The 27,817-nt window shown below is 33.0% G+C and overlaps 2 protein-coding genes across 5 annotated transcripts in view; both read left to right on the top strand.

Moving 5' to 3' along the window:
* Positions 1–7,355, top strand: part of LOC138333276 (myocyte-specific enhancer factor 2C-like) — a 122,720-nt gene extending 115,365 nt beyond the window's left edge. For all 4 annotated transcript variants that reach the window (XM_069281556.1, XM_069281554.1, XM_069281555.1 and 1 more), the window contains exons 8-9: positions 105–231; positions 714–7,355. In XM_069281556.1, the coding sequence (XP_069137657.1) occupies positions 105–231; positions 714–1,005 (419 nt within the window). In that variant the 3' untranslated portion in view covers positions 1,006–7,355. The remainder of the gene's footprint in view (positions 1–104; positions 232–713) is intronic.
* A 3,425-nt stretch (positions 7,356–10,780) lies between these two features.
* The window catches only part of LOC138332571 (activating signal cointegrator 1-like), a 33,197-nt gene continuing 16,160 nt past the window's right edge, over positions 10,781–27,817 (top strand). Inside the window, exon 1 of the mRNA XM_069280574.1 lies at positions 10,781–10,878. Coding sequence (XP_069136675.1) covers positions 10,802–10,878 — 77 coding nt within the window. The 5' untranslated portion in view covers positions 10,781–10,801. The remainder of the gene's footprint in view (positions 10,879–27,817) is intronic.

Raw genomic sequence — 27,817 nt, 5'->3', positions numbered from 1 at the left:
TTTTTCTAGTAAAGAATGATTCAAAAGTTGTATATATGTAGTGTATTTATAGTATGTTTTATTATTTTTCAGTAATCTTTTTCAATTTAATTTTCTTCTTTCAGACGATTATCCTATAAACAATTCCGACAACATGAGTGTTCCGATGTCTAACTACTCCCATCTACATTGGAGTGGACAGGGATCTCTGTGTTCAGGGATTCCGCCGGGGGGCCTACAAGTACCGCCAGGGTAGGTATACTAGCTGTCACACTTAATGTTTCTAAATTAAACACAGGGTTGTAACAAACCTCCATGGACCAACAAAATCACTTTGTTATCAGCATAGTTTGTTATACACATCATGCATATATATCTTAATAGAACCTTGACAGTTGGGGAATGAAAATTACTACGATGTAGGGATGAATTCGTTGTAAGCATGTCCGTTATAAATATGTTTTACTGTATATGAGTTAAGAGGGATTACTCTTTTTACACAGAAGAGGGGCTTTAGATGAGGGTATAAAACTGGCATCTCTTGTTTAAAGGGAGATAACTCTTCTAAAATACTGTTACTTTTACAATTTTGAGCTCAACGGTTAAATGTTTGTGAAGACTATTGTATTTGATATGAATATTTAAAAAAAAAAAAGCTACAATTCCATAAGCAGTAAAAAAAAAATTGTAAAATATTTAAAAATTGTGAAACAATGTCCGGTTATTTTCCACAGGTCTAACAACCCTGGCGGTGGGCATCTCTCTCCTCTGGCTATCAACACAATCAATCACAACATGCCGATGCACATTAAGAGCGAGCCAATATCGCCGCCGCGGGACTCCACCACACCATCAAATCTCCATTCACTGCGACCTCCGTCATCAGGTCAAGGTCATCTATCACCTGTACACATGAATCACACGCATAGTAACAATTCATCCCCTAACACAAACTCCTCACAGCCACTCGACTATGATGGACCTCTATTAAAGCGGACTCGTGTAGATCATGGATGGACAACCTGAGACCCGTGTCAAATATAGGGGTCAAATTTGTCTCGCGATTGTAATATATCTATAAATAAACTTATGTGAAAGTGACAATGGGTGCCAAGAGTACAGGATCTGCTGATGTACAAAACAGTGCGAGATTGCCAGATTCCTGAAGTCTGCAGGGGGATTGTCATGTATATAAAAATATATAAATATAGAGAGATTGCTGGGTAAGACCCAGAGCACATACCTGGATACTTGACCTTGTCCTGACCTTGATTTGACCTTGGCCTTTACCATGTGGAAGAAAGAGATTTGGACCCCTTTGCTACGTATATTTTTTGTGTTACCATGGTTACAATTTTAAGTGCATGTGCCTTCATCCTGGTGTGTTTCATTGTACATAATAACCATGAATGTCGACGATATGTTCCCTGCACCAGTCATAAGTTTGGGTATTTAAATAAGCTTTATATTTCATTTTGTGGGGAAATAAAGACATTTTGATAAATGATGCCATATCTATTGTCATAAAATATTGATGGACCAACATGGTTCGACATGTCGCAACTGCCACATTGGTTGTATATGTTAGTGATGGGAGATAACTCTATGTAATAGATATGTTGTAGGTTTTCCTGTTATTGACTTATGTAGTCACTATATCCTGAAAATCTATCCCATAATGTATGGTTGATCGATGTTCCTTCAAAGTTTTTAGGGTGGTTTGTTGTTTTAATATTGAATGAAAATTTGTTTTCCAATGTGAAAAATTCCAACTACTACACATGATTTTATATACAAAACTTTCATCGATGATGGTTCCAACTGATGCTAACCATTGATTTCAATTGTAAATATCAAGGAAATGTCTCTTGTGCTGTTTAATAGTGCTTCTATACGATAAACAGATATTTCCCCAAACACAGTGCTATTTGAAAAGTGCATGTTGCCAAAAATAGAAATCTGCATTATAATCAAATGTTATTTAAGAAATGTTTTGATGCCTATTTTTGTACAGAATTTGAAAGATTATACGGAGACAATCCTGTGAGAGATATGTTTCATCGATTCTGTGATGACAGTAATTCCTGTGATGTTGTGGTTCCAAGCACATATTATTGTCGGTGATGTCCGGAAGGTGTTGTATAGATATTGTATTATATGGCAAAACCTCACAGCCCTGTAACATTATCCTCAAACATTTCTCCAACTATACCATGCAACAAACATCAAAGCAGTACCAGCTTACATCTGAAAATGGACAATATATCTAGCTATATCAATGGAAATAGACCAGACGTATCATTATATTGTGATTTTCAATTTTAAGTAATGATTTTTTATGTATTTTCACCTTAAGATGTATTTTTGGATGGGAGGTGGGATACATTGTAATTATTTTCCTTTTTATCTATGTAAAACAAAGCAAATTTCTAAATAGGTTTATTTTTCTGGAGTTTCTTTATTATTCAAATGTAAAGCCAGAGTTTGTAGGTGACTCTGTATACATACCAAATCTTCCTTAATTAAGTGATTAGGGTGAATGGTTGTATGTTACTTGTTGTAGTGTCCTGTCTTTTGGTATCTTTATCTAATGTGGTACATTGATCTGGTACAACACTATTGATGTGGTGCCTCACTGTTGATGTGGTACAACACTATTGATGTGGTACTTCTCTGATGATGTGGTGCCACACTGTTGATGTGTTGCCTCATTGATGATGTGGTGCCTCATTGATGATGTGGTATCTCTCTGTTGATATGGTGTCTCTCTGTTGATGTGGTGCCACACTGTTGATGTGGTGCCTCATTGATGATTTGGTGTCTCATTGATGATGTGGTGCCTCACTGTTGATGTGGTGCCTCATTGACAATGAGGTGCCTCATTGATGATTTGGTGTCTCACTGTTGATGATGTGGTTCCTCATTGACAATGTGGTGCCTCATTGACAATGTGGTGCTGCATTCATGATGTGGTTCCTCATTGATGATTTGGTACTTGTCTGTTGATGTGGTACTTCTGATGATGTGGTACCTCACTATCAATGTGGTGCCTCACTGTTGATGTGGTTCCTCATTGATGATGTGGTGCCTCATTGATGATGTGGTGCCGCACTGTTGATGTGGTGCCTCATTGATGATGTGGTGCCTCACTGTTGATGTGGTTCCTCATTGATGATGTGGTGCCTCAATGTAGATGTGGTGCCTCATTGATAACGTGGTGCCTCAATGTAGATGTGGTCTCTTCAGTGATGTGGTGCCACAACTCTGTACATGTGGTACCTAACTGCAGAAGTGGTGCCTCACTGTAGATATGATGCCTCATTAAAGTTGTGCCTCACCTCTGTTGAGGTGGTGCCTCTGTGATGTGGTACCTCTCTATAGCTGTAGGTGGTTTCTTATTGTGCTGTGCCTCATTAATTATTGATGCCTCACTTATGTGAGTTTGTATCCTGTCACCCCTGTCATGGCTATCGTATGCATCCAAACATTTACCTGTACATAAATCTCATTGTTTTACACTTTAATATTACAGGATCAAAATATTTCTCACAAGTGCCTGCCGAATAATTGAAGTGCTACTAAATTTGTTAAATTACATTACACTTACCAGAAGTAAATATACAGTGTTAACATATCAATTAAATATATACTTTATGGAAACACACTCCTGGTCATTTCTACATTTTTGAGGTAATTTTGATGTCACCACTTAAACAAGAAAGACAAGTATGTAAAAAGTGTTAATTAAAGTTTAATCACCATTGTCTAGCTTAATTAAAGTTTGTGGTGAAAGATAGCCCCATACTTGTACCACAAGGTCAGGGTGGTTATAATTATGGATAATAAAAATGTTTAGGATACTATATGAAATGTCAGAAAAATGAAGGAACAAAACAACAACTTTTATGGTCAAAATGATGGTGGGTTATTAGGTGTATATATGGTTCAAACAAAGGGATATTTTAAAGTACAGGTGTAAAAAAAATGGACATGAAATATTAAGAGCAGGTAATACAGTTTTTAATGGGTTTAATTAACAATAGCCCTCAGGTGTCAATTATCTTAATCAAAATTTATTTATACTTTAAAACAAATACCAATATAATTTTATATGTACACACTACCAACTGTAGACTTCACAAGTGGAGATTGGCTAGTCATTTCACGTGTGTGTGTGTTTGTGTAATGTAAGAAATAACATCATCTTTATACATTTGTATATCCCTGTTAAAGACCATCATATTAGCTTTGTGCCAAATGTATAAAATTTGAAGAGATCCTTGATAATTATTTTCTGTCTACGTTAAGAATTCATATCGGCTAGCTCATATCACTAAGTTTTGTGTATTCCAAGCGTATATATAGACGTCTTCTTGAGACAGGTCACCCCACTTATGCCCACATCATATCCACTATAGATAGAAATGTCGTTCAACCATGAATTCAATCCCTATTCAATTGCCTACCAAAAACATACCCACCCTAGCTTTGTTTTTCAATCCAACATATCATTTACTTGCCAGAATGGCTACAAATATTTAGAATAATTTGACTTATTTTTCTCCTTCAGTTTCTTAGAAATTGAACCAATGGTGTCCTTATAACTAGATCTCATATAGCATGCAGCAGCACATCAGATTTTGGTCATAGATAAACAAATGTACATGTACGTGCATTTCATAGCAAACCGGAAAACAACAATTCATGATTGAGGTTCTGATTATAAAGTACAACATATAAGGTCAAAGGCCAAGGTTAACTTCTATTTGAAGGTCAACAGACACATTGAGTTTTTATTGTTAAAAGAATATCTACCAATTCCAATACATCAGTTCCTGTATTTTTCCACAAATAACAACTGCTTATTTTGAAAAGTAGAAATAATATCATTTAATACAAAAGAGTAAAACATATTTGTTGTTTTTGAGAACAGTATTATTAAATATCCCATTGATATTTGTGTTGTCTGAAAGTTTGTGGGTTTTACAAGTACTGTTGTGAAAAACATCAGAAATTTTACTCCGTCATCTTTCGCCAATTGCAACCACATGTATATTATGATCCCCAGCTTTTCTATCCTTTGAATGGTACCAGTGCAGTAGACATGTTGTACCGGTGCTCTCACATGTTAAACATATACAAGCTCTGTGTAAGACTACCACTACCCAGCTAATCTGGTGCCATTTTAGTAAGTTTGTACCAATTTATAAGTATTCACTATATATATATGACATAAATTGTTACATGTTGAGGTCACACTGCGGATTCTATATACACATCACACACTGAGTATATGTTGTTGATTGTCCTGTAGCATAAGTATACTTGTCACACTAACAGCAGGTACAGTAATATATAGTTATTTGCAAGTTGTAATATATTTGTGCTTGATACTTAATTTATTGTAGGTTGATTTCACGCAGCAATTAACAATTTGTACTGCATGAGATCAATGTTTGATTACTCAAAAGAAGTTAAGTAAATATTTCATGTTATTGAGTCATAAAGAATAGCACCTACATGTGTGTGATTGAGTGAGGGGGTTTTCTTATGTATGTATTTCACATGTCAAGATCAGTGAGGAGTTATCTCCCATATTTATCTTCACATTGACAAGAGTTATCTACCTTTGAGGGTTAGCTGCACTAACATTATATGTTGACAATGTGAAATAATTCATAAACATGTATGTGTACTGTACGACATAAGCTGGACTTATGTTTGTTTTTCCTCATTTTTACATATTATTTTGCTATTAAGTGTATTTGTTAGGTTTGTGGTTTTAGTACTAAGTTGTTGTTAGTTATTATAAAGGACCCACTTCAGCTGAAAAATTAAGTTTTCTCCAAATTGTTCATTGCATTTTAATGAAGTGTTCATTTGATTGCCACACGCCTTGAGTATCATTGGAGTTAGCTTGGTTTTAATAATTTGTCATAGATATCTGATTTTTGAAACTCGGATAATATTATTCATTATTAACATAGGTAATGTTAGCAAAGGGGAAGTAACTCTGTATGTGCCATAATCCTAGGTTTTAAAGGTTGCTTTAATTTTATGTTCTAATTTTCCTGTTGAATGATTTCACTGTCAAACAAAACATCAAATGACCTGTCAAGGATGATTTTTGAATTAATCTTTTCATTACACCATTGAAAATGTTAAAACTTGGCTCCATCTCTGTTTTAGATTTTACCGTGTAAACCCAGTTACAAAATCAGCTGAATTAAAAAATCTTATATATCTATACCAATGAATATTTGGTATAAGGATTGACCGAGGTCATACTTGATGATGTTGTATATCACATTATTGATTGTTCAATTTTCAGGGTGTTTTTGATTTTAGAGCAGAGCTGTGTTATAGTCTTATGATAAGTCGGGTTTGTTAAATCTGTTACAGTCTAGTATTGTTAGATGGTTTTCATTAAATAATTATATAGCTTGGCATTTTGATATTCAGTCTAAAATTTGTTTGCATCAACCTCCTTCTTTTTTGAAAGAAAAAGAAAATGTTTTGCTTGGATGATCAGGGTTACACATTTCTTTGACAATGCGTTAGGAACGTTAAGTTTTCAAATTTGTTTGAGAAATTTGTTTTTTCAGATGTTAAATTTGAAGAGAATATGTATTTGATGTTATCATGGGGTTTGTATAGACTAAAATTTTATCAAAATTTTTGTTTTTAAGATTAAAAACATTTTTGTATAATACTGTGACTGATCATTAATCACGAAACTGCTAATTGTTTTACATTGTGTCTTCAGTGGTGTACGTAATATATGATTGAAAGGGTATAGAATACAAGTTTTTTATATAGATTACACATTCTGTATATAGATGATGTCTTCTATAAAAAGCGGATATGTCCTATATATAGACAATATGTTCTAAATAAAGATACCAAGTTCTATGTATAGATGAAATGTTCTATATATAGATAACAAAGTAGCATAATCAACCGGTATTTTTATGAAGGCTATATATACATTATATAAAAATGTCATTTTGTATTCTGGGATGAAAAGAAATCAAATTGTTTGAATTGATGTATAACAATTACTTATGCTGGATCACATGGTTTGTATATGATTTTTGTAAAGGATTATGAGAAAGGGTAGCACTTCCCCTGAATATTTGTTAGTGTGAGTTCATCAACGACTATTCACACACTGTGTTGTGTCCGATGCCTTAGTACAGACACTTTGGGACGGTAACTTGACACAAAGCTGTTCTGCCTTACCCTTGTATCACCGTCTCTTTGTCATCAGTTTGTCTGTGGCCATTAGATAACTATTTTTATGGATCAACATATTGCTGTGTGTTGTACCTGTTTTTATTGCAAGATATCCTGGTCATTAAATTGTTGTAACACAACTTTCTGTGTTGATTGTTCTTTGGTGAAATAGATTAAGATCGTTACACATCTGATAACACACACCTGTCTATAAAAGTGTGTCGATGGAGATCTTGCACCTGTTTATAAAGGTGTGTCAAAATAGATATCTCACCTGTCTATAAAGGTGTGTCAATAGAGATCACATCTGTCTATAAAGGTGTGTCAAGAGAGAACACATACATGTCTTTTAAAGTGTGCCAATAGAGATCTCACACCTGTCTATAAAGGTGTGTCAATAAAGATCTCGCACCTGTCTATAAAGGTGTGCCAATAGATATCACACCTGTCTTTAAAGGTGTGCCAATAGATATCACACCTGTCATTAAGTTTGCCAATAGAGATCTCACACCTGTCTTTAAAGGTGTGTAAATAGAGACCTGTCTATAAAAGTGTGTCAAAAGAGATATCACACATGTCTATAAAAGTGTGTCAACAAAGATACCAAACCTGTCTATAAAGGTGTGTCAATAGAGATCTCACACCTGTCTATAAAGGTGTGTCAATAGAGATCACACACTTCTCTTTTAAAGTGGGCCAATAAAGATATCACACCTGTCTATAAAGGTGTGTAAATAGAGATATCTCGCCTGTCTATAAAAGTGTCAATAGAGATCTCACACCTGTCTATAAAGATGTGTCAATAGAGATATCACACCTGTCTATAAAGGTGTGTCAATAGAGATATCGCACCTGTCTATAAAGGTGGGCCAATAGAGATCTCACACCTGTCTATAAAGATGTGTCAATAAAGAAATCTCACACCTGTCTATAAAGGTGTGTCAATAGAGATCACACAACTGTCTTTTAAAGCGGGCCAATAGAGATCTCACACCTGTCTATAAAGGCGAGTAAATAGAGATATCTCACCTGTCTATAAAGGTGTGTCAATAGAGATATCACACCTGTCTATAGAGGTGTGTAAATATAGATATCACACTAGTCCATAAAGGTGCGTAAATAAAGATCTCACACCAGTCTTTTAAAGTGGACCAATAGAGATCTCACACCAGTCTATAAAGGTGTGTCATTAGAGATCACATACATGTCTTTAAAGGTGTGCCAATAGAGATATCACACCTGTCTATAAAGGTATGTAAATACAGATATCTCACCTGTCTATAAAAGTGTGTCAATAGAGATCTCACACCTGTCTATAAAGGTGTGTCAATAGAGATACCACACCTGTCTATAAAGGTGTGTCAATAAAGATATCTACCTGTCTATAAAAGTGGGCCAATAGAGATCTCACACCTGTCTATAAAGATGTGTCAATAGAGATATCACACCTGTCTATTAAAGTGGGCCAATAGAGATCTCACACCTGTCTATAAAGGTGGGCCAATAGAGATATCACACCTGTCTATTAAAGTTGGCCAATAGAGATCTTACAACTGTCTTTAAAGGTGTGTCAATAGAGATATCACACCTGTCTATAAAGGTGTGTCAATAAAGATAAATCACCTGTCTTTTAATGTTGGCCAATAGAGATCTCACACCTGTCTATAAAGGTGTGTCAATAGAGATCACACACCTGTCTATAAAGGTGTGTCAATAGAGATAACACACCTGTCTATAAAGGTGTGTCAATAGAGATCTCACATCTGTCTTTAAAGGTGTGTCAATTGATATCTCACACCTGTCATTAAAGGTGTGTCAATCGAGATCAAATACATGTCTTTTAAGTGTGCCAATAGAGATATCACACCTGTCTATAAAGGTGTGTCAATAGAGATATCACACCTGTCTATAAAGGTGTCATTAGAGTTATCACACCTGTCTATAAAGGTGTGTCAATAGAGATCACATACATGTCTTTAAAGTGTGCCTATAGAGATATCACACCTGTCTATAAAGGTGTGTCAATAAAGATATCTCACCTGTCTATAAAGGTGTCATTAGAGTTATCACACCTGTCTTTAAAGGTGTGTCAATAGGGTTATCACACCTGTCTATAAAGGTGTGTCAATAGAGTTATCAACCCTGTCTATAAAGGTGTGTCAATAGAGATATCTCACCTGTCTATAAAGGTGTCATTAGAGTTATCACACCTGTCTTTAAAGGTGTGTCAATAGGGTTATCACACCTGTCTATAAAGGTGTGTCAATAGAGTTATCAACCCTGTCTATAAAGGTGTGTCAATAGAGATATCTCACCAGTCTAAAAAAGTGGGCCAATAAAGATCTCACACCTGTCTATAAATGTGTGTCAATAGTGATATCACACCTGTCTTTAAAGGTGGGCCAATAGAGATCACAAACCTGTCTTTTAAAGTGGGCCAATAGAGATATCACACCTGTCTATAAAGGTGTGTCAATAGAGATCACACACTTGTCTATAAAGGTGTGTCAATAGAAATCACACACCAGTCTATAAAGGTGTGTCAATTGATATCTTACACCTGTCTTTAAAGGTGTGCCAATCGAGATCTTACACCTGTTTATAAAGGTGTGTCAAAATAGATATCTCACCTGTCTATAAAGGTGTGTCAATAGAGATCAAATACATGTCTTTTAAGTGTGCCAAAAGAGATATCACACCTGTCTATAAAGGTGTGTCAATAGAGATATCTCACCTGTCTATAAAGGTGCCATTAGAGTTATCACACCTGTCTATAAAGGTGTGTCAATAGAGATCACATACATGTCTTTAAAGTGTGCCAACAGAGATATCACACCTGTCTATAAAGGTGTGTCAATAGGGTTATCACACCTGTCTATAAAGGTGTGTCAATAGAGTTATCAATCCTGTCTATAAAGGTGTGTCAATAGAGATATTGCACCTGTCTAAAAAGTTGTGTCAATAGAGATATCTCAACTGTCTATAAATGTGTGTCAATAAAGATCTCACTCCTGTCTATAAAGGTGTGTCAATAAAGACATCACACCTGTGTATAAAGGTGTGTCAATAGAGATCTCACACCTGTCTATAAAGGTGTGTCAATAAAGATATCAGCCCTGTCTATAAAGGTATGTCAAAAAAGATCTCACACCTGTCTATAGAGGTGTGTCAACAAAGATATCACACCTGTCTATAAAGGTGTGTCAATAGAGATCTCACACCTGTCTATAAAGGTGTGTCAATAAAGATATCAGCCCTGTCTATAAAGGTATGTCAAAAAAGATCTCACACCTGTCTATAGAGGTGTGTCCACAAAGATATCACACCTGTCTATAAAGGTGTGTCAATAGAGATCTCACACCTGTCTATAAAGGTTCGTAAATAAAGATATCACACCTGTCTATAAAGAAATCTCATACCTGTCTATAAAGGTGTGTAATCACACAGTTACCTTGTGGTGGTCAAAGGGAGGCAACTCCTATAATCAGTTTTCGTCTGCTTGCTGAAGCTCTGTTCGGACTCTCTTTGAATACATGATGTTTGAATGTGTATAAGTCCGAGAGTTCCGTTAGGTTCCGGATTGAACATGGCGACTTCGGTGGAGGAATGGATGTGTGTGGAACTAGAAAAACTCGGCTTACCAGCATCAGAAGATAATGCTAAGTTTGTGTGCTTTACTAAGCGAATTAATTTGTAATTTAAATCATAATCAATAGAAGAATGTTTCACTAAAGATGTCAAGTATTGACAAAAAACAAGGTGTTCCTTCCTTGCGGGTCTCGTGGACAGCTGGTTGTGCAATCTCGGCGCGGCTAAATACCCAATACTACCCAATACCACCCAATACCACCCAATACTACCCAATACTACCTGTAAATAGCTAATAAACTACTGTTTTGGGACTTCATATAATCAATACTATTCAATTAAACTATATTTTGCTTGTAAAAATGAGTTTGGTGTAAAAATGTGTGTTTTAAAGCCAAATATCGGCCAATACTGGCCAACGAAACGACTAAATACCCAATACTACCCAATACTACATGTAAATCACTAATTAAACTTCCTTTTATGACATAATCTATTTATTTATATTAAATTAAAATAAAATTTGTCTTATAAAAAGAGTTTTGTGTAAAAATGTGAGTTTTGAGGCCAAATATCGGCCGGAAATTACCCAATACTAGCTAACGAAACGACGAAATACCCAATACTACCCAATACTACATGTAAACAACTTACTAATCATTCTTTTATGACATATTCTATTTGTCTATGTTAAATTAAAATAAAGTTTGTCTTATAAAATGAGTTTTGTGTAAAAATGTGTGTTTTAAAGTCAAATATCGGCCAATACTGGCCAACGAAACGACTAAATACCCAATACTACCCAATACTACATGTAAATCACTAATTAAACATTCTTTTATGACATAATCTATTTATTTATATTAGATTAAAATAAAATTTGTCTTATAAAATGAGTTTTGTGTAAAAATGTGAGTTTTAAGGCCTAATATCGGCCAGAAATTAACCAATACTAGCTAAGGAAACGACGAAATACCCAATATTACCCAATACTATATGTAAATAACTTATTACCACGCCTTTATGACATAATCTATTTACTTATGTTAAGTTAAAATAAAATTTGTCTTATAAAATGAGTTTTGTGTAAAAATGTGAGTTTTGAGGCAAAATATCGGCCGGAAATTACCCAATACTAGCTAACGAAACGTCGAAATACCCAATACTACATGTAAATAACTTACTAACCATTCTTTTATGACATATTCTATTTATCTATGTTGAATTTAAATAAAGTTTGTTTTATAAAATGAGTTTTGTGTGAAAATGTGAGTTTTGAGGCAAAATATCGGCCAGAAATTACCCAATACTAGCTAACAAAACGACTAAATACCCAATACTATATGTAAATCACTAATTAAACATTCTTTTATGACATAATCTGTTTATGTATGTTAAATTAAAATATAGTCTGTCTCATAAAATGAGTTTTGTGTAAAGATGTGTGTTTTAAAGCCACATATCTCACCCGAAAATTACCCAATACACAACGACTAAATGCCCAATACTACATATAAACTAATGTAATTAACACTCTTTTTGTCGATTTTTTTTCTGTATTTTGAATGATATTTTGCCTGAATGCTGTAATTTTATTGCAATTTTTAAATGTCAAGTAACACCCTATACCGACTGAACCAACATATATAACCCAAAATTGAAGAAACGTTGTGTTTGCAGTCAGGGTAATGGCGTATTTGCAAAACTAATGTAGAACTTTTAGCCATTCTTTTAAGTAAGAATGTTACCAGGCTCTGCAGTTACATGCAGTGTAACAAAATGTTGACGTCAATTTCTCCTTTTTTCTTCATAATTCCACAGGCGAAAATAAAAATGTCTCTATCTTCAGTATTGAACATATTCAAGTCATATCGTTTCGAATTAAAGCCTCATTTTACACATTTCACATACATGTGCAATTTATTTTAGAAATAGGTTAGTACATGTCTGGGGAAATATTTGATCCGGGCAACAGAAAAAAATGACAATTCTCATTAATCTGCAGTAGTATATATCATACCCATATATTAGTCAATTTGTTTAATTTACTTTGCATATAAGTATACCAGAATTATCCTCCGCCATCTTGATAATATAACAATGATCATTGTACTATGTATTTATGTATATGTTAAACCTATGTGCTGTATTGCATTGGTAAATAAAAAACTTGAAACCTTGCCAAAGATCAAGTAACCAATGAGAAGCTCCGCCTTGTCAATCACTTGATTTATAATGACTGACACCTGTAATTAGTGTCCGCCAGCCAATGATAGGTTTGAAGGGGAGGGGCCTAGGGTCGTGTACCTGTCAATCATACCTGACTACGGTTGATAAAACGAAATTAAAACTTATGGTTAAAAAGACAAAAGTTGTAATATTTCCAAAACCTAAATCAGCACCAGTTTATGTTATGCAATACAGAATTAGATCTATTAGAAGGATATACATATCTAGGATAGGCATATTTTTTTAAAATTTCAATGGTAGCTTTTTTAAAGCAAGGAAAAAGGACTGCTGAATAAATCAGTGTTTGCTAATTATAACAAACTTACGAATATATCTCTACCTGTTGATCTTCAACTTAAAATATATTATACTCATCAGAAGTATAGGGATTTGAAAATACAAATGTTGTAGAAAAAAAATTATGGTATATGGCGAGCTGGGAAGATACCCGATTGATATTAAAAAAAAAATGTTTGAATGATTACTTTTTGGCATAGGCTTATAACTTCAAATAAATTATCAAGTAACATTATAGATTAATGTATACTTTACATGAAACTAGATCTATGTCTTTTAAATGGTTGTTCTATGTTAAAGATAATTTATCCAGAGCTGGTTTCAGTTTGCATAGAAAAGTATTTATTAGAATTTAATAAAAATGATAGAAAAATTATGTGTAAATTTAGAACCGCTAATATTAACCTTCTGATAGAATCAGGAAGATGACTTGGTATTCTGCGTAATGAAAGAAAGTGTGATTTATGTAATTCGGATATTGGCGACGAATTTCATTATCTTTTTAAATGCAAACACGAATCAGTGATGTTTTTAAGAAATAGATTTATTCCAAAATACTGCTATACTTACCCAAGTCAAGAAGAAATGGAAGGAATGTTCAATATAGTTAATGCTAAAACAATATAAAAAATGACAATATTTCAGGTGGGACAACAGCCTATTTAACGACGGAAGTACGCAACATATATACAATCAATCAATAAATTGCCTCTGTCTATTATATTTAATTATTCCCTTTCGTCTGGTGTATATCCTGACGCATGGAAAATTGCTCATGTTATGCCTATTGTTTAAAGCTATGACCCCAGCATTGTGTCTAATAACAGACCAATATCTAAGCTTTAAAAGGTTCATTACAATGAGTAGGTATCCATATAATTTATATAAACAAGAAAAGTAAAAGTAGTCTTTAAATAGGAAAAGGTCATACTTAAGTTTGGGGTCAACGGGTATTTGTGTGCTCGTAATTGGTATCTGGTAATGTGTACACATTTCTCCGGATGTTAATTCAGCTGACACATTCGGTGATTTGACAGGTGTGGTGTTTCAAAGGTTACCTAGCTGTCGCAACTAAGCGGGGGGTGAGGTGGGGTGGGGAGGAGTTCTCTTGCCAGATATACGTATCATCATACACTCTTCAGGACAGTATCGGTTATTCGTAATTCTGCCAAGATCTGCATTGTATTCATTTTTTTTTCAATCTAATTAAACATGTCTCTCTATGATAGTAGATGTAGAATGTGAGAAAGAAGTGTCGGGTCAAAGTTTATGATGTTCGCTTTTAAACAATTAAACAAACTATGTGTACTCATTTATTTATTTGTATATATATTTACAGTATTTACGGACTTCAAAATATGTTTTGCATCGAAAATACATAAAACATTAGAAACCGAAGTTGTTTTCAATATGTTAATCTGTATTATAACCATTTTAAAAATCCTCATATATGCTTGTCTTACAGGTTAATTGTCTAAATCTTTTAGCTTTTGATAGATTACTGATCAAAAATCTACATGTCAAAATTCGACAAATTAACACTTCAGTTACGATGCTTTTCTTCTAATAAATACTTTAGAGATACACTTCTTTGCAATACAAAATATAAACTATACATGATCACAAGAAATGAAAGATGGCAAAGAATGTCACCCTGCAGAAGTCTTATAGCAATACAGAATACTGTTACAGTAATCCCGCTTGATTTTCTAATAAAATCGGAAAAATTATATGAAAAAAATATTTCATCAGAAATACCAAAGCTTGTTTTTCATATTAATATGCATATAGATCCTTATCAATTCCACGAAATCTGTAGTTTCCTTCTGCGGGATGTTAGATTTAGAGAAATTTGAGCCAAGCGTTTTCGTTACAATATCCACGGAGTGAATCCAATTTCATCCTTTTCAATCCATATTTATCATTGTACCTTTTTGATAAGTAAGCTAGAAATACTATTAAAGATGCTCCACCGCTGACAAATGGTATTTTTGGCAAGGGTTACCTCGCCATTGTGATCGTGGTTGCAAAATTCTCTCACAGTCAATTTCCTCAATATGATTGGCTAAGAACTTGCTCGCAGATACTAGCGCTCCTAGCGGCAGTGTATTCAACAACTTTGATTTTACCGGGAATTTTAAATAGCAAATTTTGAGTATGAAAGTTACTGAAATAAGCGTATCTGTAATGTTGAAATAGGAATAGTAGATAACTGCTTTCATATCCTTACCATATACATCGTCCAAATGATCTTAGATTGGAAAATTTTCACTTGAATTGTGTACAATGTATCTAGACTTTTCGTCCTGAAAATGTTGTTTTCAATACATGAAGACGTTTCGTCCCGAAAATGCTTCGCTTCGCCCCACGCGTTTAGTCCCTACTAGTGACAATTATCCCGCAACGGAAAAAATGAAATCTATATTTCACCTCAAACATTAAAATTGTTACAATAATGATTTTTGCACTTTGAATCACATTAGTTCGGGAGCAAATATATTTCAGGACGATATGGAGATTTGTTTATCACGGCTGCGTTATGCCACATGTACGTGTAAATCCACAAAGGAAGAAAGACAACTCTAACAAAATTTTGGACAAACTTGGACTACCGATAAAATAGCACGTGACAGACGGTGAACATTTTGTAAATGTCCAAGGTGGCGTAATCTTTAAACTAACGGCAGTTAATAAGGTATGAATGTTTACCACATCCATTATTATCGATAATTTTATAAGCACATGTATAAATATCAGATTATATCTATATACTAAAGCACGTTCAGAGATTACCACTAAACCATACTTTTAAAACATTTTAGTTATTTTCACCACATGAGCTTGACGTTCTGATCATATACATACAGCATATTCATTAAACTAGGTAATACGAAGTATAAATTTTTGGCCGAATGACATAAATCATATGTGGAATGTTCATATAACTCGAAGTGATATTTTTTGGACTACTAGATCGACGAAAATGCCGATTTCTTCTTCATAATTCTTCCGTAAAACGGCACTTAAAAAGCTGTTTCAATCTGTAACAAATGTAGAGAAAACTGTTAATTGTAGCAATTATCCTGAGTTATATTTTACCAACAAGCATCAGAGATTAGCAATTAAAACTTACATAAACATATTCCCGACTCTCACTTGCATTGTGTGATCACTCGAGCGGAACTAATCTCTACCACCTGGCACAGTCTTACAAATGCCCACATGATCACTGTTTTTAGTGCGATTACATCTTAGGGTGTGAACAATGTTAGTTTTTTTAACTTTTTACTCAACAAAATAGACTTTGCGCACCATCATTTTCTGTATAACTTATTAATTTACCACTGTACCCATGCATACGTGTGTATTTATACTTCTTTGTGCACATTATATAACAACGGCTATAGACTGTATATTACAATCAATTTATGAAGGACAAAACTCTTACATGTAAGAACAGGAGGACTGAAGAACAGCGGGAATTAAACTTCAATAATATTTCCTCTATGCTGGTATTGCTATTTATGATTAAAATGTTTAATTATATGATATTAGCCTTTTCAGTAATTACTCTGTTAATACATTTATTGTTTCCTTATGTTTTACAGAATGTCAGCATGCATGTATCATTTCAACTGGAAAACAGCCTAGGAGAAGAATTGTGTGAACAAAAAGAAGTAATTTTCAACTGTGGAAGCTTAATATTGTAATGATTTTCAATTCGAAAATAATTACTATCATCATCTTCAAATTCCTAATTCTGAATTTAACTGTAATATGATTTAAGCATATACCTGATATTTGTTAATATTCTATGACATGTACATGCTTGAAATGAAAATGAATAAATAAAAGATTATTTAAATTTAAAACACAATATGACATTAGCTGTTAATACTTTTTGTCAAAAACATATTAAGCTTATCGTTCATAACACACTCGTCATCACCTTCGAGACAATTTAATGAAAATCAATTAAACATTATTTGTATAACACAGGTCGTCTTATGTTTTCCCCGCCTTGACTATCAATGTTCCCTGAGCACTCTGAAAGTATTGATTTTACCTTTTTTTTGGTCACCACATGAACTGCCTTTAAATCAATAACACCAATGAAACATACATTTACTGCATTCATTATAACACTGTAAGACAATTCTGCAAGATCAGCGAACATTATTGATTTACCTTGAATATCTACATGCATGGTACCATATGTAACAGGAGAGGAGAAAATGTAGCGGCAAGACCGGGATTCGATCCCGGGACTCTCCGAACACTAGCTGAGTGCTCTAGTCACAGCTCTACCGACTGAACTACCTGGTCATCGATAATCGACCCAGTCCAGTCCCGCTACACTCCTCCCTCTTTTTTTGAATACATACGAGACCCTTTCAAACACCACAACCGTTGGTTATTTAGTTGGGTGCCAATTCTGTAACAGGAGAGAAGAAAATGTAGCTCTTCTGACTGAGCTACCTGATCGCCGATAATCAACCCAGTCTGATCCCGCAACAAATATTTATCTGGTTATTTTATCTCCCTTCCTTTTTTCAATCTACCTTTATGACTTAGAATCTTACCTGGTGGAAAAGAATATTTTGTCTTACAAATCTTGACAAATTATGCACACTGTGATTGTTGCAAGCTAAACTACGTATCCGCTAGCTGGTTGCTGTTGATTGTTAATGATCTCAAACACACTAATTACTTATTGTGCCAATTTAAGTAAATATATTCTACTCTTTTCAAATATTCCTGATTACTATTCATGTGTAATATCTCAAAAAATTGACATGTGCAAGGAGTACGGCGGACCAGACCGCCAATGTTTTGGACATCTGCTAGATATTTCAGTTTCAGGTTACGGTGACCAATAAAAGAAAACAAACACAATGCGGTTTTCATATGTTATTTCTTCTAAATACAACACTTTTTGTGCAAGTTGTCAAGCATTTATGGGGAATATTTTGCATTGAAATTGTCACCTTCATACATCGGTTTTGGGACTCCCTGGACATTGTTTTTCCCCATTTTGTTGATGCGCAAAATATACTGATAGTAGATTTTTTAAGCATTTTCAGCCCTAAAAATTACCTGCGCAAAATTAAACCAGTTTTTACGGTATATGATATTGGAATGTATCCCAAACTTTTTATCATACTATTTGCCAATAACACTGTTATGATATCAGAAATATCTGATGGTCTACAACAAGTGTTACATGAATTTTAACAATATTGCATAACATGGAAATTAGAACTTAATATCAGAAAGATAAAAATTGTGATATTCTCAAGACGTAAATCGGTACCACAACACCAGTTGATGTTATGGAATACAAAATTAGATTTATAAGAATTGTTTACATATCTAGGTACAGACAATAATGTTAGTGGTAGCGTTTTTAAAGAAAGGGGAAAAACCTGCTGAACAAACAATTAAATCGGTGTTTGCTGTTTATAAGAAATAAAGGAATGTATCTCTTCCTGTTCATCTTAAACTGAAAATATTTGATTCACTTGTAATGACAGTTTTATTTTACTCATCAGAGGTATGGGGATTTGAAAATAAAAAATGTTGTAGAAAAATTCATTTGTAATTTTGTAAAACGATCCTGAAGTTAAGAAAGTGTACAAACAATTTCATGGTCTATGGTGAGCTTACAAGTTATCCGGTTTGAATTGAAGTTCGGATACAATGTATATCAATCAACTTGCTGTTTTACAAAAGAATAATTACAAACTTGTTAAAAGTATACCAATTGACCAATTTATTCAAAAATCACATGGTGATATTGATAAGTCTTCTAGAGGACAGACATATTCTATATTTAAGACATTTTGGCATAGAAAAGTATGCCCCTTGTCTTTCTCTGCTGCAAAACAATACATGTTAACTGATACTGTGGTCCCAGGAACTTGATGACAATAGTCATTAAGAATGGATATTTTCATTAACATCAAATTAACAAGGAAAATGCTAAAGGTGTTATAAAATCATTTGACATATAACATCATAGGAAATATTAGAATGGGCTTCCAAGATTTTAGTATGTGTCTCTTATTTTACACTTTGGTGTCCAAGGAATCCTCAAAAGTCCAAACTGGAAGGAACACCAGCCAAATTTATTTCTTATTGTACAAAACTACAGTAGTATTGACCTTAGAAATATATTCCTCCTAATATCGAGACCGAGCCATTTAGTACTTTCAGTACTTTGATTTCACTATTAAAAACAGGAGCAGACAATTTAGTATTTTTCTTCGGTTATAAAAGTTACTTAATTTACACCATTACTGTCATTGAAAAGTTTGAGCTTCTAATTTTACTTCAAGTTGAAAATATAAGAAATAATTAATTGCATCCCGAAAAAAATTCCGCGGCACTATATCCTATATGGAATGAAGTACTGATTGTTCATGCACCAAAGGCAAAATAAATTATTTTGTATTATTTTTTTGTGTTAATTAGACATATATATATACATGATTAAACACCAATTATTGTTCAAATGATGAATATGATTTATGCTCTGTCTGCGGTGAAGCATCTTTAATGCCAAATAACAAATACAGTATAAGATTTTTTTTCATTAAAAGTACAATGCTGGTGTAGTTACCCTCAATGACTCAATTAATACTAATTTTCTCCAGATTCAATGTCTTGTGTCTGCAGCCAAGAATGTCCTTCGAAAAGTGTATGTACAATTGCATTTGGAGATACTCTCCCTACCCGCTATACAACTTGAATTTAAGATTTTCTTTAAGAGACAAAAAGGGTCTAAAGATTTTTATAACTGTTTGATTTCTCCTGCTGATACACCAACATGTACAAGAAAGTGGAACCTTGAGTTTGATTATGGTATAGAGAAATAGGAAATAATTTATAAACTCCCCTTCACTGTGACAAAAAGTTCGAAACTACAGTGGTTGCAAGTGAGAATGATACATATTCTATAGTGACTAATACTAATAATGAAATCTTACTCATTATTAACACTATATTTATAAAACAAAATGTCTCCATAAAACGTTTAATGTAACTGCACATGTAAATGTTATAAAATATCACTACCGTATCCAGAAATATATAGTTTTTAATAAAAGCGACACTCTTCAAAAGAAATTTGAAAATGATTGGAAAAATGGTTGTTGCCGTTGTTAGGAATATGAAATTTAAGTTTTTGTTTACCTTTTTCAAAAATATCATCTTAATATTAGTGTTGTGTTGTGCCGCCATATTCACATAGATATTGTAATTTTTAACTCCAATGTCCAAACGTTGAGTTCACCAGGGTAGTGTCCTATGGCCATCCTTCAAGCACCTCAAATAATCCAATTGATATTTTTTCAGAGAAACTACGCATCTAATGTAAAAATTAGGGACCGATTCGAATTCGTTTAATATGCATATGGTGTTATATTGCCCAGGTAGAATATAAAATAATGATGTCCGATTATGTATACGACCTCAATTATAATTTACAAATGTAAATTAATTAGGTGGTACACATATATGTATAACACCATGAAATAAATATTTGCCTCATCAAATACACACGTTTTTGCACCATTGATCATGTAATAACCGTTTGGTTTGAAAGTTGTTGATTATTTTCTGATAGCTACAAAAATGTGTGCTAACCATCATACGTATAATGTACATTTTGCGTAATAACGCGATAGTTTTGCGTAATAACGCCAAAGTTTCGCGTAACAACGCCAAAGTTTTGTGCAATAACGCGATTTTTTTCTACTAAAATTTCGTAGAAATCCATTCAAACTTTATAATTAGTCTTTTTACAAAATACACTGCGTAGAGAAATTACGGCATTTGTCCGTGGGCGTCCCCTTTGATCAGTCAGGTATAATTGACAGGTGCACGACTCTAGGCCCCTCCTCTTCAAACATATCATTGGCTAGCGGACACTAATTACAGGTGTCAGTCATTATAATCATCAAGTGATTGACAAGGCTGAATTCTCATTGGTTACTTGATCTCTAACATTGGACCTGAACGAATCCACAGTGTATGAACGGAAGTGTATAGTATTTTTTAAATTTCGTAGTTGCGAGTCAGTATAGCGGTACTCGATCACTTGCTAAGACAAATGCAACAATGGATAGTGGATAATTTTTGCCAAGGCCCTTTGGGCCTCTTGTTTTTTTTGTAATTTTCAGTTATAAATGGCGTCATGGATAGCAATTTGAACTACCAGTGACTAATGAAATGTTGAGGGTTAATCAGCATTAACGTTTCAGACACTTTTCGAGAGTTGATCTGCTGTTCATCATCGAAGAATTGAGACGCCCGCCTAGTAATATTTTGCAAAATTTTAAGGTATTCTGTATGACTTTCATTCTTTTTCAAGCACCATCTAAGGTTTACAAATGAATCCAACAATATAAAACACATATCAATATATATCAAATGACACCATATATCTTTTACTTAATCGAATTTTGAAGTTGTAGGATGATTAGTTAAAATTGTATAGTCACTTGCATTGTTTTGAAACTGGCGATGTATAGTTGCTTGCGAGGACACTGTATAGTCGCTTGTTATAGAAAGGAAATATTCATTCATTGATAAAAGACTCTGAAGCTAAGAAATTAAACAAATCAATCTTATGGCAAGCCAACATGACATTTATTCAAAGAGCAATGTCGATCCTTAATTTCACTGCATATATATAAGATTATATATTTATATACTTTATTTCGATGGGCCGTAAAACTCAATAAACAAACAAACATATCATACACTGTGTAATCTATTTCTAAAATTGCACAATGAGAGTTTGATTATGGTATAGAGAAATAGGAAATAATTTATAAACTCCCCCTTCACTGTGACAAAAAGTTCGAAACTACAGTGGTTGCAAGTGAGAATGATACATATTCTATAGTGACTAATACTAATAATGAAATCTTACTCATTATTAACACTATATTTATAAAACAAAATGTCTCCATAAAACGTTTAATGTAACTGCACATGTAAATGTTATAAAATATCACTACAGTATACCAGGAAATATATAGTTTAATTTAATAAAAGCGACACTCTATCAAAAGAAATTTGAAAATGATTGGAAAAAAATGGTTTGATTGTTGCCGTTGTTTTAGGAATATGAAATTTAAGTTTTTGTTTACCTTTTTCAAAAATATCATCTTAATATTAGTGTGAAATAAAAAAATTGTGCCGCATATTCACATAGATATTGTAATTTTTAACTGTCCAATGTCCAAACGTTGAGTTCACCAGGTAGGTGTGTCCTATGGCCATCCTTCAAGCACCTCAAATAATCCAATTGATATTTTTTCAGAGAAACTAAACTCATCTAATGTAAAAATTAGGGACCGATTCGAATTCGTTTAATATGCATATTGGTGTTATATTGCCAAGGTAGAATATAAAATAAATGATGTCCGATTATGTATACGACCTCAATTATAATTTACAAATGTAAATTAATTAGGTGGTACACATAAATATATAAAACCATGAAATAAATATTTGCCTCATCAAATACACACGTTTTTGCACCATTGATCATGTAATAACCGTTTGGTTTGAAAGTTGTTGATTATTTTCTGATAGCTACAAAAATGTGTGCTAACCATCATACGTATAATGTACGTTTTGCGTAATAACGCCAAAGTTTCGTGTAACAACGCCAAAGTTTTGTGCAATAGCGCGATTTTTTTCTACTAAAATTTCATAGAAATCCATTCAAACTTTATAATTAGTCTTTTTACAAAATACACTGCGTAGAGAAATTACGGCATTTGTCCGTGGGCGTCCCCTTTGATCAGTCAGGTATAATTGACAGGTGCACGACTCTAGGCCCCTCCTCTTCAAACATATCATTGGCTAGCGGACACTAATTACAGGTGTCAGTCATTATAATCATCAAGTGATTGACAAGGCTGAATTCTCATTGGTTACTTGATCTCTAACATTGGACCTGAACGAATCCACAGTGTATGAACGGAAGTGTATAGTATTTTTTAAATTTCGTAGTTGCGAGTCAGTATAGCGGTACTCGATCACTTGCTAAGACAAATGCAACAATGGATAGTGGATAATTTTAGCCAATTTTATTTATTCTATACATTTTTTGTTTTGTAATTTTCAGTTATAAATGGCGTCATGGATAGCAATTTGAACTACCAGTGACTAATGAAATGTTGAGGGTAAATCAAGTTTTCTTATTTTGCGTCTGTCAGAAAGTCTTTCAAAGCCTGTTTCCTAGTGTGAAATTGAAACCGTTATTAGGTATTTATATGTTGGTTCAGTCAGTATAGGACTTACAAATTTTGAAATAAATTTACACCAAAACATCATTCAAAACACAAAAGAAAAAAAAAATCGGCAAAAGGATTGTATTGGATAGCATTGAGCATTTAAAACTTCATTTCGATGCACAGCCTATACTGAGAACTTAATGAAATATCTCCAATGGTTCCTAAATGTACCTGAATCAATCAATCAATCTTTTATTAACCAAAAGCCCCTAGACTTATAGGTACAAAACATGTATACATATATATAATTACATTTGTAGATATATTGACAATGCAGTCAGACAGCGGAGAATGACATAATATACAAAATTCGCTATACAATCAAATGTAAACGTAATATCGACTTTACATATATTTCGATCATCGTCTCTTAAAAGCTAGATACAAGTATTTCCCTAAGTTTGATAACTCCCTGACATTTTCAATACTAAGCAATTGTATCAGTTTAAATATCGATGGTTTCCTGTAATAATATCGTTTAATTAATCGGCGCCTGAGATCAATATAAAATGGACAAATCAAAATAAAGTGAAACTCATCTTCTATATCCCTTAAATTACATTTGTTACAAATTCTGTTTCTTCTTACCACATTTTGATGCCTCCCTATTTCTATATTTAATTTATGAGCAGATATCCTAAACTTGGTTAACATTTGTTTGTATTTATTTTCGATAGGTTTGCACAAATAAAATTGTATATAATGACTATCTATAAGGTGTTGGTATAAAAATCCTTTAGGGGACGTGGTTAAATTTGATAATATGAATATATCGAAACATATATATCCATATATAATGGTCAGACTTGCTAAATTAGCCTCTATACTGACCTTGTATTTAATAAATAAGGATATGATACTACCAATTCATCTTAATCTTTATTTATACATGTATGAAATTCAAATTCATTCCGGGAGGATTTTCACCCCAAAAGTTGAACCAATATTGTACATGGCCATTAAAACCGTATTAAAATTCGTGATGCCTTTATATAACAAACGCTTGTAACAAGATAGATACAAATTTATATTTGTGAAATTCAATCTGTTTCTCAACTTTGGAAATGAAACCACGATCCGCGAGAGAATTTCACTCAAAAAATACAAAACACATGAATTTTTCTGCAGTAAAAAACCTAGTTAAACAAGTAACATGCTTACTTCCTCATTTGTGTCATTAGCTGAAATATGGAATTGTACTATGGGTAACTAGTGATCACGTGATTATGTGTTTATTTCCAAATACATAGTGATTTCTCTGACCTCTTACCTGCTCAATACTATGTAGAATAGAAACTTTACCGATCTTTGATCTATACCAATAAAACGGGTCCATATTGATATAAACTGTAATTTCGCAATAGAATATTTGCCGTATTGCTCAAAATAGATAATGGAACGGCAAATGGAAATTGACTGATCAGTTAAATTCGATTCGACATCGAAAGAAGTTGCAAGTGGTTATTAATATTTTTCATAGTTTTGCGTTGACTTAAAGACAGGAAGACAAATTAACATGTATATAGAGCGATACGCATATCCCATCATCTACTTCTAGCCAAGCATATTTTTACCATGTGTATTCCTGTAACGTACAAAATGACGTTTTTACAATATAAATTGATAACTTTTAGAATATAAATGTACGGTAGCCTATTGGTGCCAAATTAGATATGAAAGATGAAAAAAGTATTGCGAATAAATGCAAAACTTGATATTTTCACCCGGCTGGAAAATACCGTATATTTTCACAGTAAAACCTTGCATTTCACAGCAAAAATGTAATAAACCGTCACATTGTGGACTGCTGTCTCTCAAAGAAAGTCATTCCTTTCCCACCCACACAGCAAAATCTAGCCCAGTAGATGACAAGCACGCGCATTTTATTGACAAATAACATCGTTACATAATGTACGTTATACTTCGGAGAGTTTAACTAAACAATATGTGAGTAGTATTGTGTAGTATCTAGACTCATTGTGTTACGTGATATCAGGTATTTATGGGTAAAGGATATCAAAGCAAATCATCTATTTTACATTTACAAATTACTTTTTTAGGCCACATATAACTCAAATAATAATGTCAAGGATTGATAAGTAAGACTCTCACTTCTAAATCCTTGAATAATGTAAACTAGAAATTTGGATTAAATGGATGATGCATTATTTGTAATAAAGTAAAACTTATTTATCATAAAACAAAGTTAATGAGAAATGTTGCATAAAATGCTAAATTAGTTGCTTTTTATGTAGTATTGTGTAGTATTGGGCATTTAGATGTGTTTTGCGGTATATGGGTGTTTATAGGCGATATTTGGCCTTAAAACTCATTTTTACACAAAACTCATTATTTTATAAGACAAGCTTTATTTTGATTTAACATAAACAAAAAGATTATTTCACAAAAGAATGGTTGATAAATCATTTACATGCAGTATTGGGCATTTAGTCATTTCAATGGCCAGTATTGGGGCAATATTGGCTTTTAAACACACATTTTTACACAAAACTCATTTTATAAGACTTATTTGTTTTAATTCAACATAAATAATTAGATTATGTCATAAAAACGTGGTTATGTTATTTACATGTAGTATTAGGTATTTCGTCGTTTCATTAGCTATTATTGGGTAATTTCTGGGCGATATTTGGCCTCAAAACCCACATTTTTACACAAAACTCGTCGTATAAGACAAGCTCTATTTTAATGTAACATAAATAAATAGATTATATCACAAAAGCGTGGTTAATAAGTGATTTACATGTAGTATTGGGTATTTAGTCGTTTCGTTGGCCAGTATTGGGCGATATTTGGCTTTAAAACACACATTTTTACACAGAACTCATTTTATAAGACAAACTTTATATCAATTTAACATAGATAAATAGAATATGTCATAAAAGAATGGTTAGTAAGTTATTTACATGTAGTATTGGGTATTTCGTCGTTTCGTTAGCTGGTATTGGGTAATTTCTGGCCGATATTAGGCCTTAAAACTCACATTTTTACACAAAACTCATTTTATAAGACAAATTTTATTTTAATTTAATATAAATAAATAGATTATGTCATATAAGAATGTTTAATTAGTAATTTACATGTAGTATTGGGTAGTATTGGGTATTTAGTCGTTTCGTTGGCCAGTATTGGGCGATATTTGGCTTTAAAACACACATTTTTACACAAAACTCACTTTATAAGACAAACTTTATTTTAATTTAACATAGACAAATAGAATATGTCATAAAAGAATGGTTAGTAAGTTATTTACATGTGGTATTGGGTAGTATTGGGTATTTCGTCGTTTCGTTAGCTAGAAATTGAAATTTCCGGCCGATATTTGGCCTCAAAACTCACATTTTTACACAAAACTCTTTTTATAAGACAAATTTTATTTTAATTTAATATAAATAAATAGATTATGTCATAAAAGGAAGTTTAATTAGTGATTTACATGTAGTATTGGGTAGTATTGGGTATTTAGTCGTTTCGTTGGCCAGTATTGGCCGATATTTGGCTTTAAAACACACATTTTTACACCAAACTCATTTTTACAAGCAAAATATAGTTTAATTGAATAGTATTGATTATATGAAGTCCCAAAACAGTAGTTTATTAGCTATTTACAAGTAGTATTGGGTAGTATTGGGTAGTATTGGGTGGTATTGGGTAGTATTGGGTATTTAGCCGCGCCCGTGCAATCTTGCATTTTTCCAGGAGACAGATGTCTTTCACTTTCTCAGATTTTATTTTTTCAATTTCACGTTATAACAGCATAATTAGACTAAAAGGTCTTAACAATTATTGTAAATGTGTTGCCAAACAAGATCTACTTTAGAAATACTAAGTTACTGAACGACAAATGTTTTTTTCTTCATCTTTTTTACCAGTTTCAATAAATATTGTTTGTATGGGTCTTTGACTTACCAGTGTTTTAAATACAGGTTCAGTCATGGGACATAAGTATTCATTATTGTAGTTTTTCCCCTGTATATTCTATGTATTTTTATTTTTTTTTCTGTTTATTTTCCTGATCTCATCTATTGATGGAATTCAACCAAATTTGGCATACCTATAGAGATTTGTCTACATCTTCAGCTCATAATATTTGCGTAATTATCTGTTTCCTTCTTTTTGAGAAAACAGCATTTTATTAGAAAGCAAAACTTTTT

The sequence above is a fragment of the Argopecten irradians genome, chromosome 10 (genome assembly GCF_041381155.1).
Source record: "Argopecten irradians isolate NY chromosome 10, Ai_NY, whole genome shotgun sequence".
NCBI classification, from domain to species: Eukaryota; Metazoa; Mollusca; class Bivalvia; order Pectinida; family Pectinidae; genus Argopecten; species Argopecten irradians.
The sequence above is the reverse complement of the archived record's forward strand: the minus strand, read 5'-3'. Positions and strand labels throughout refer to the sequence as shown.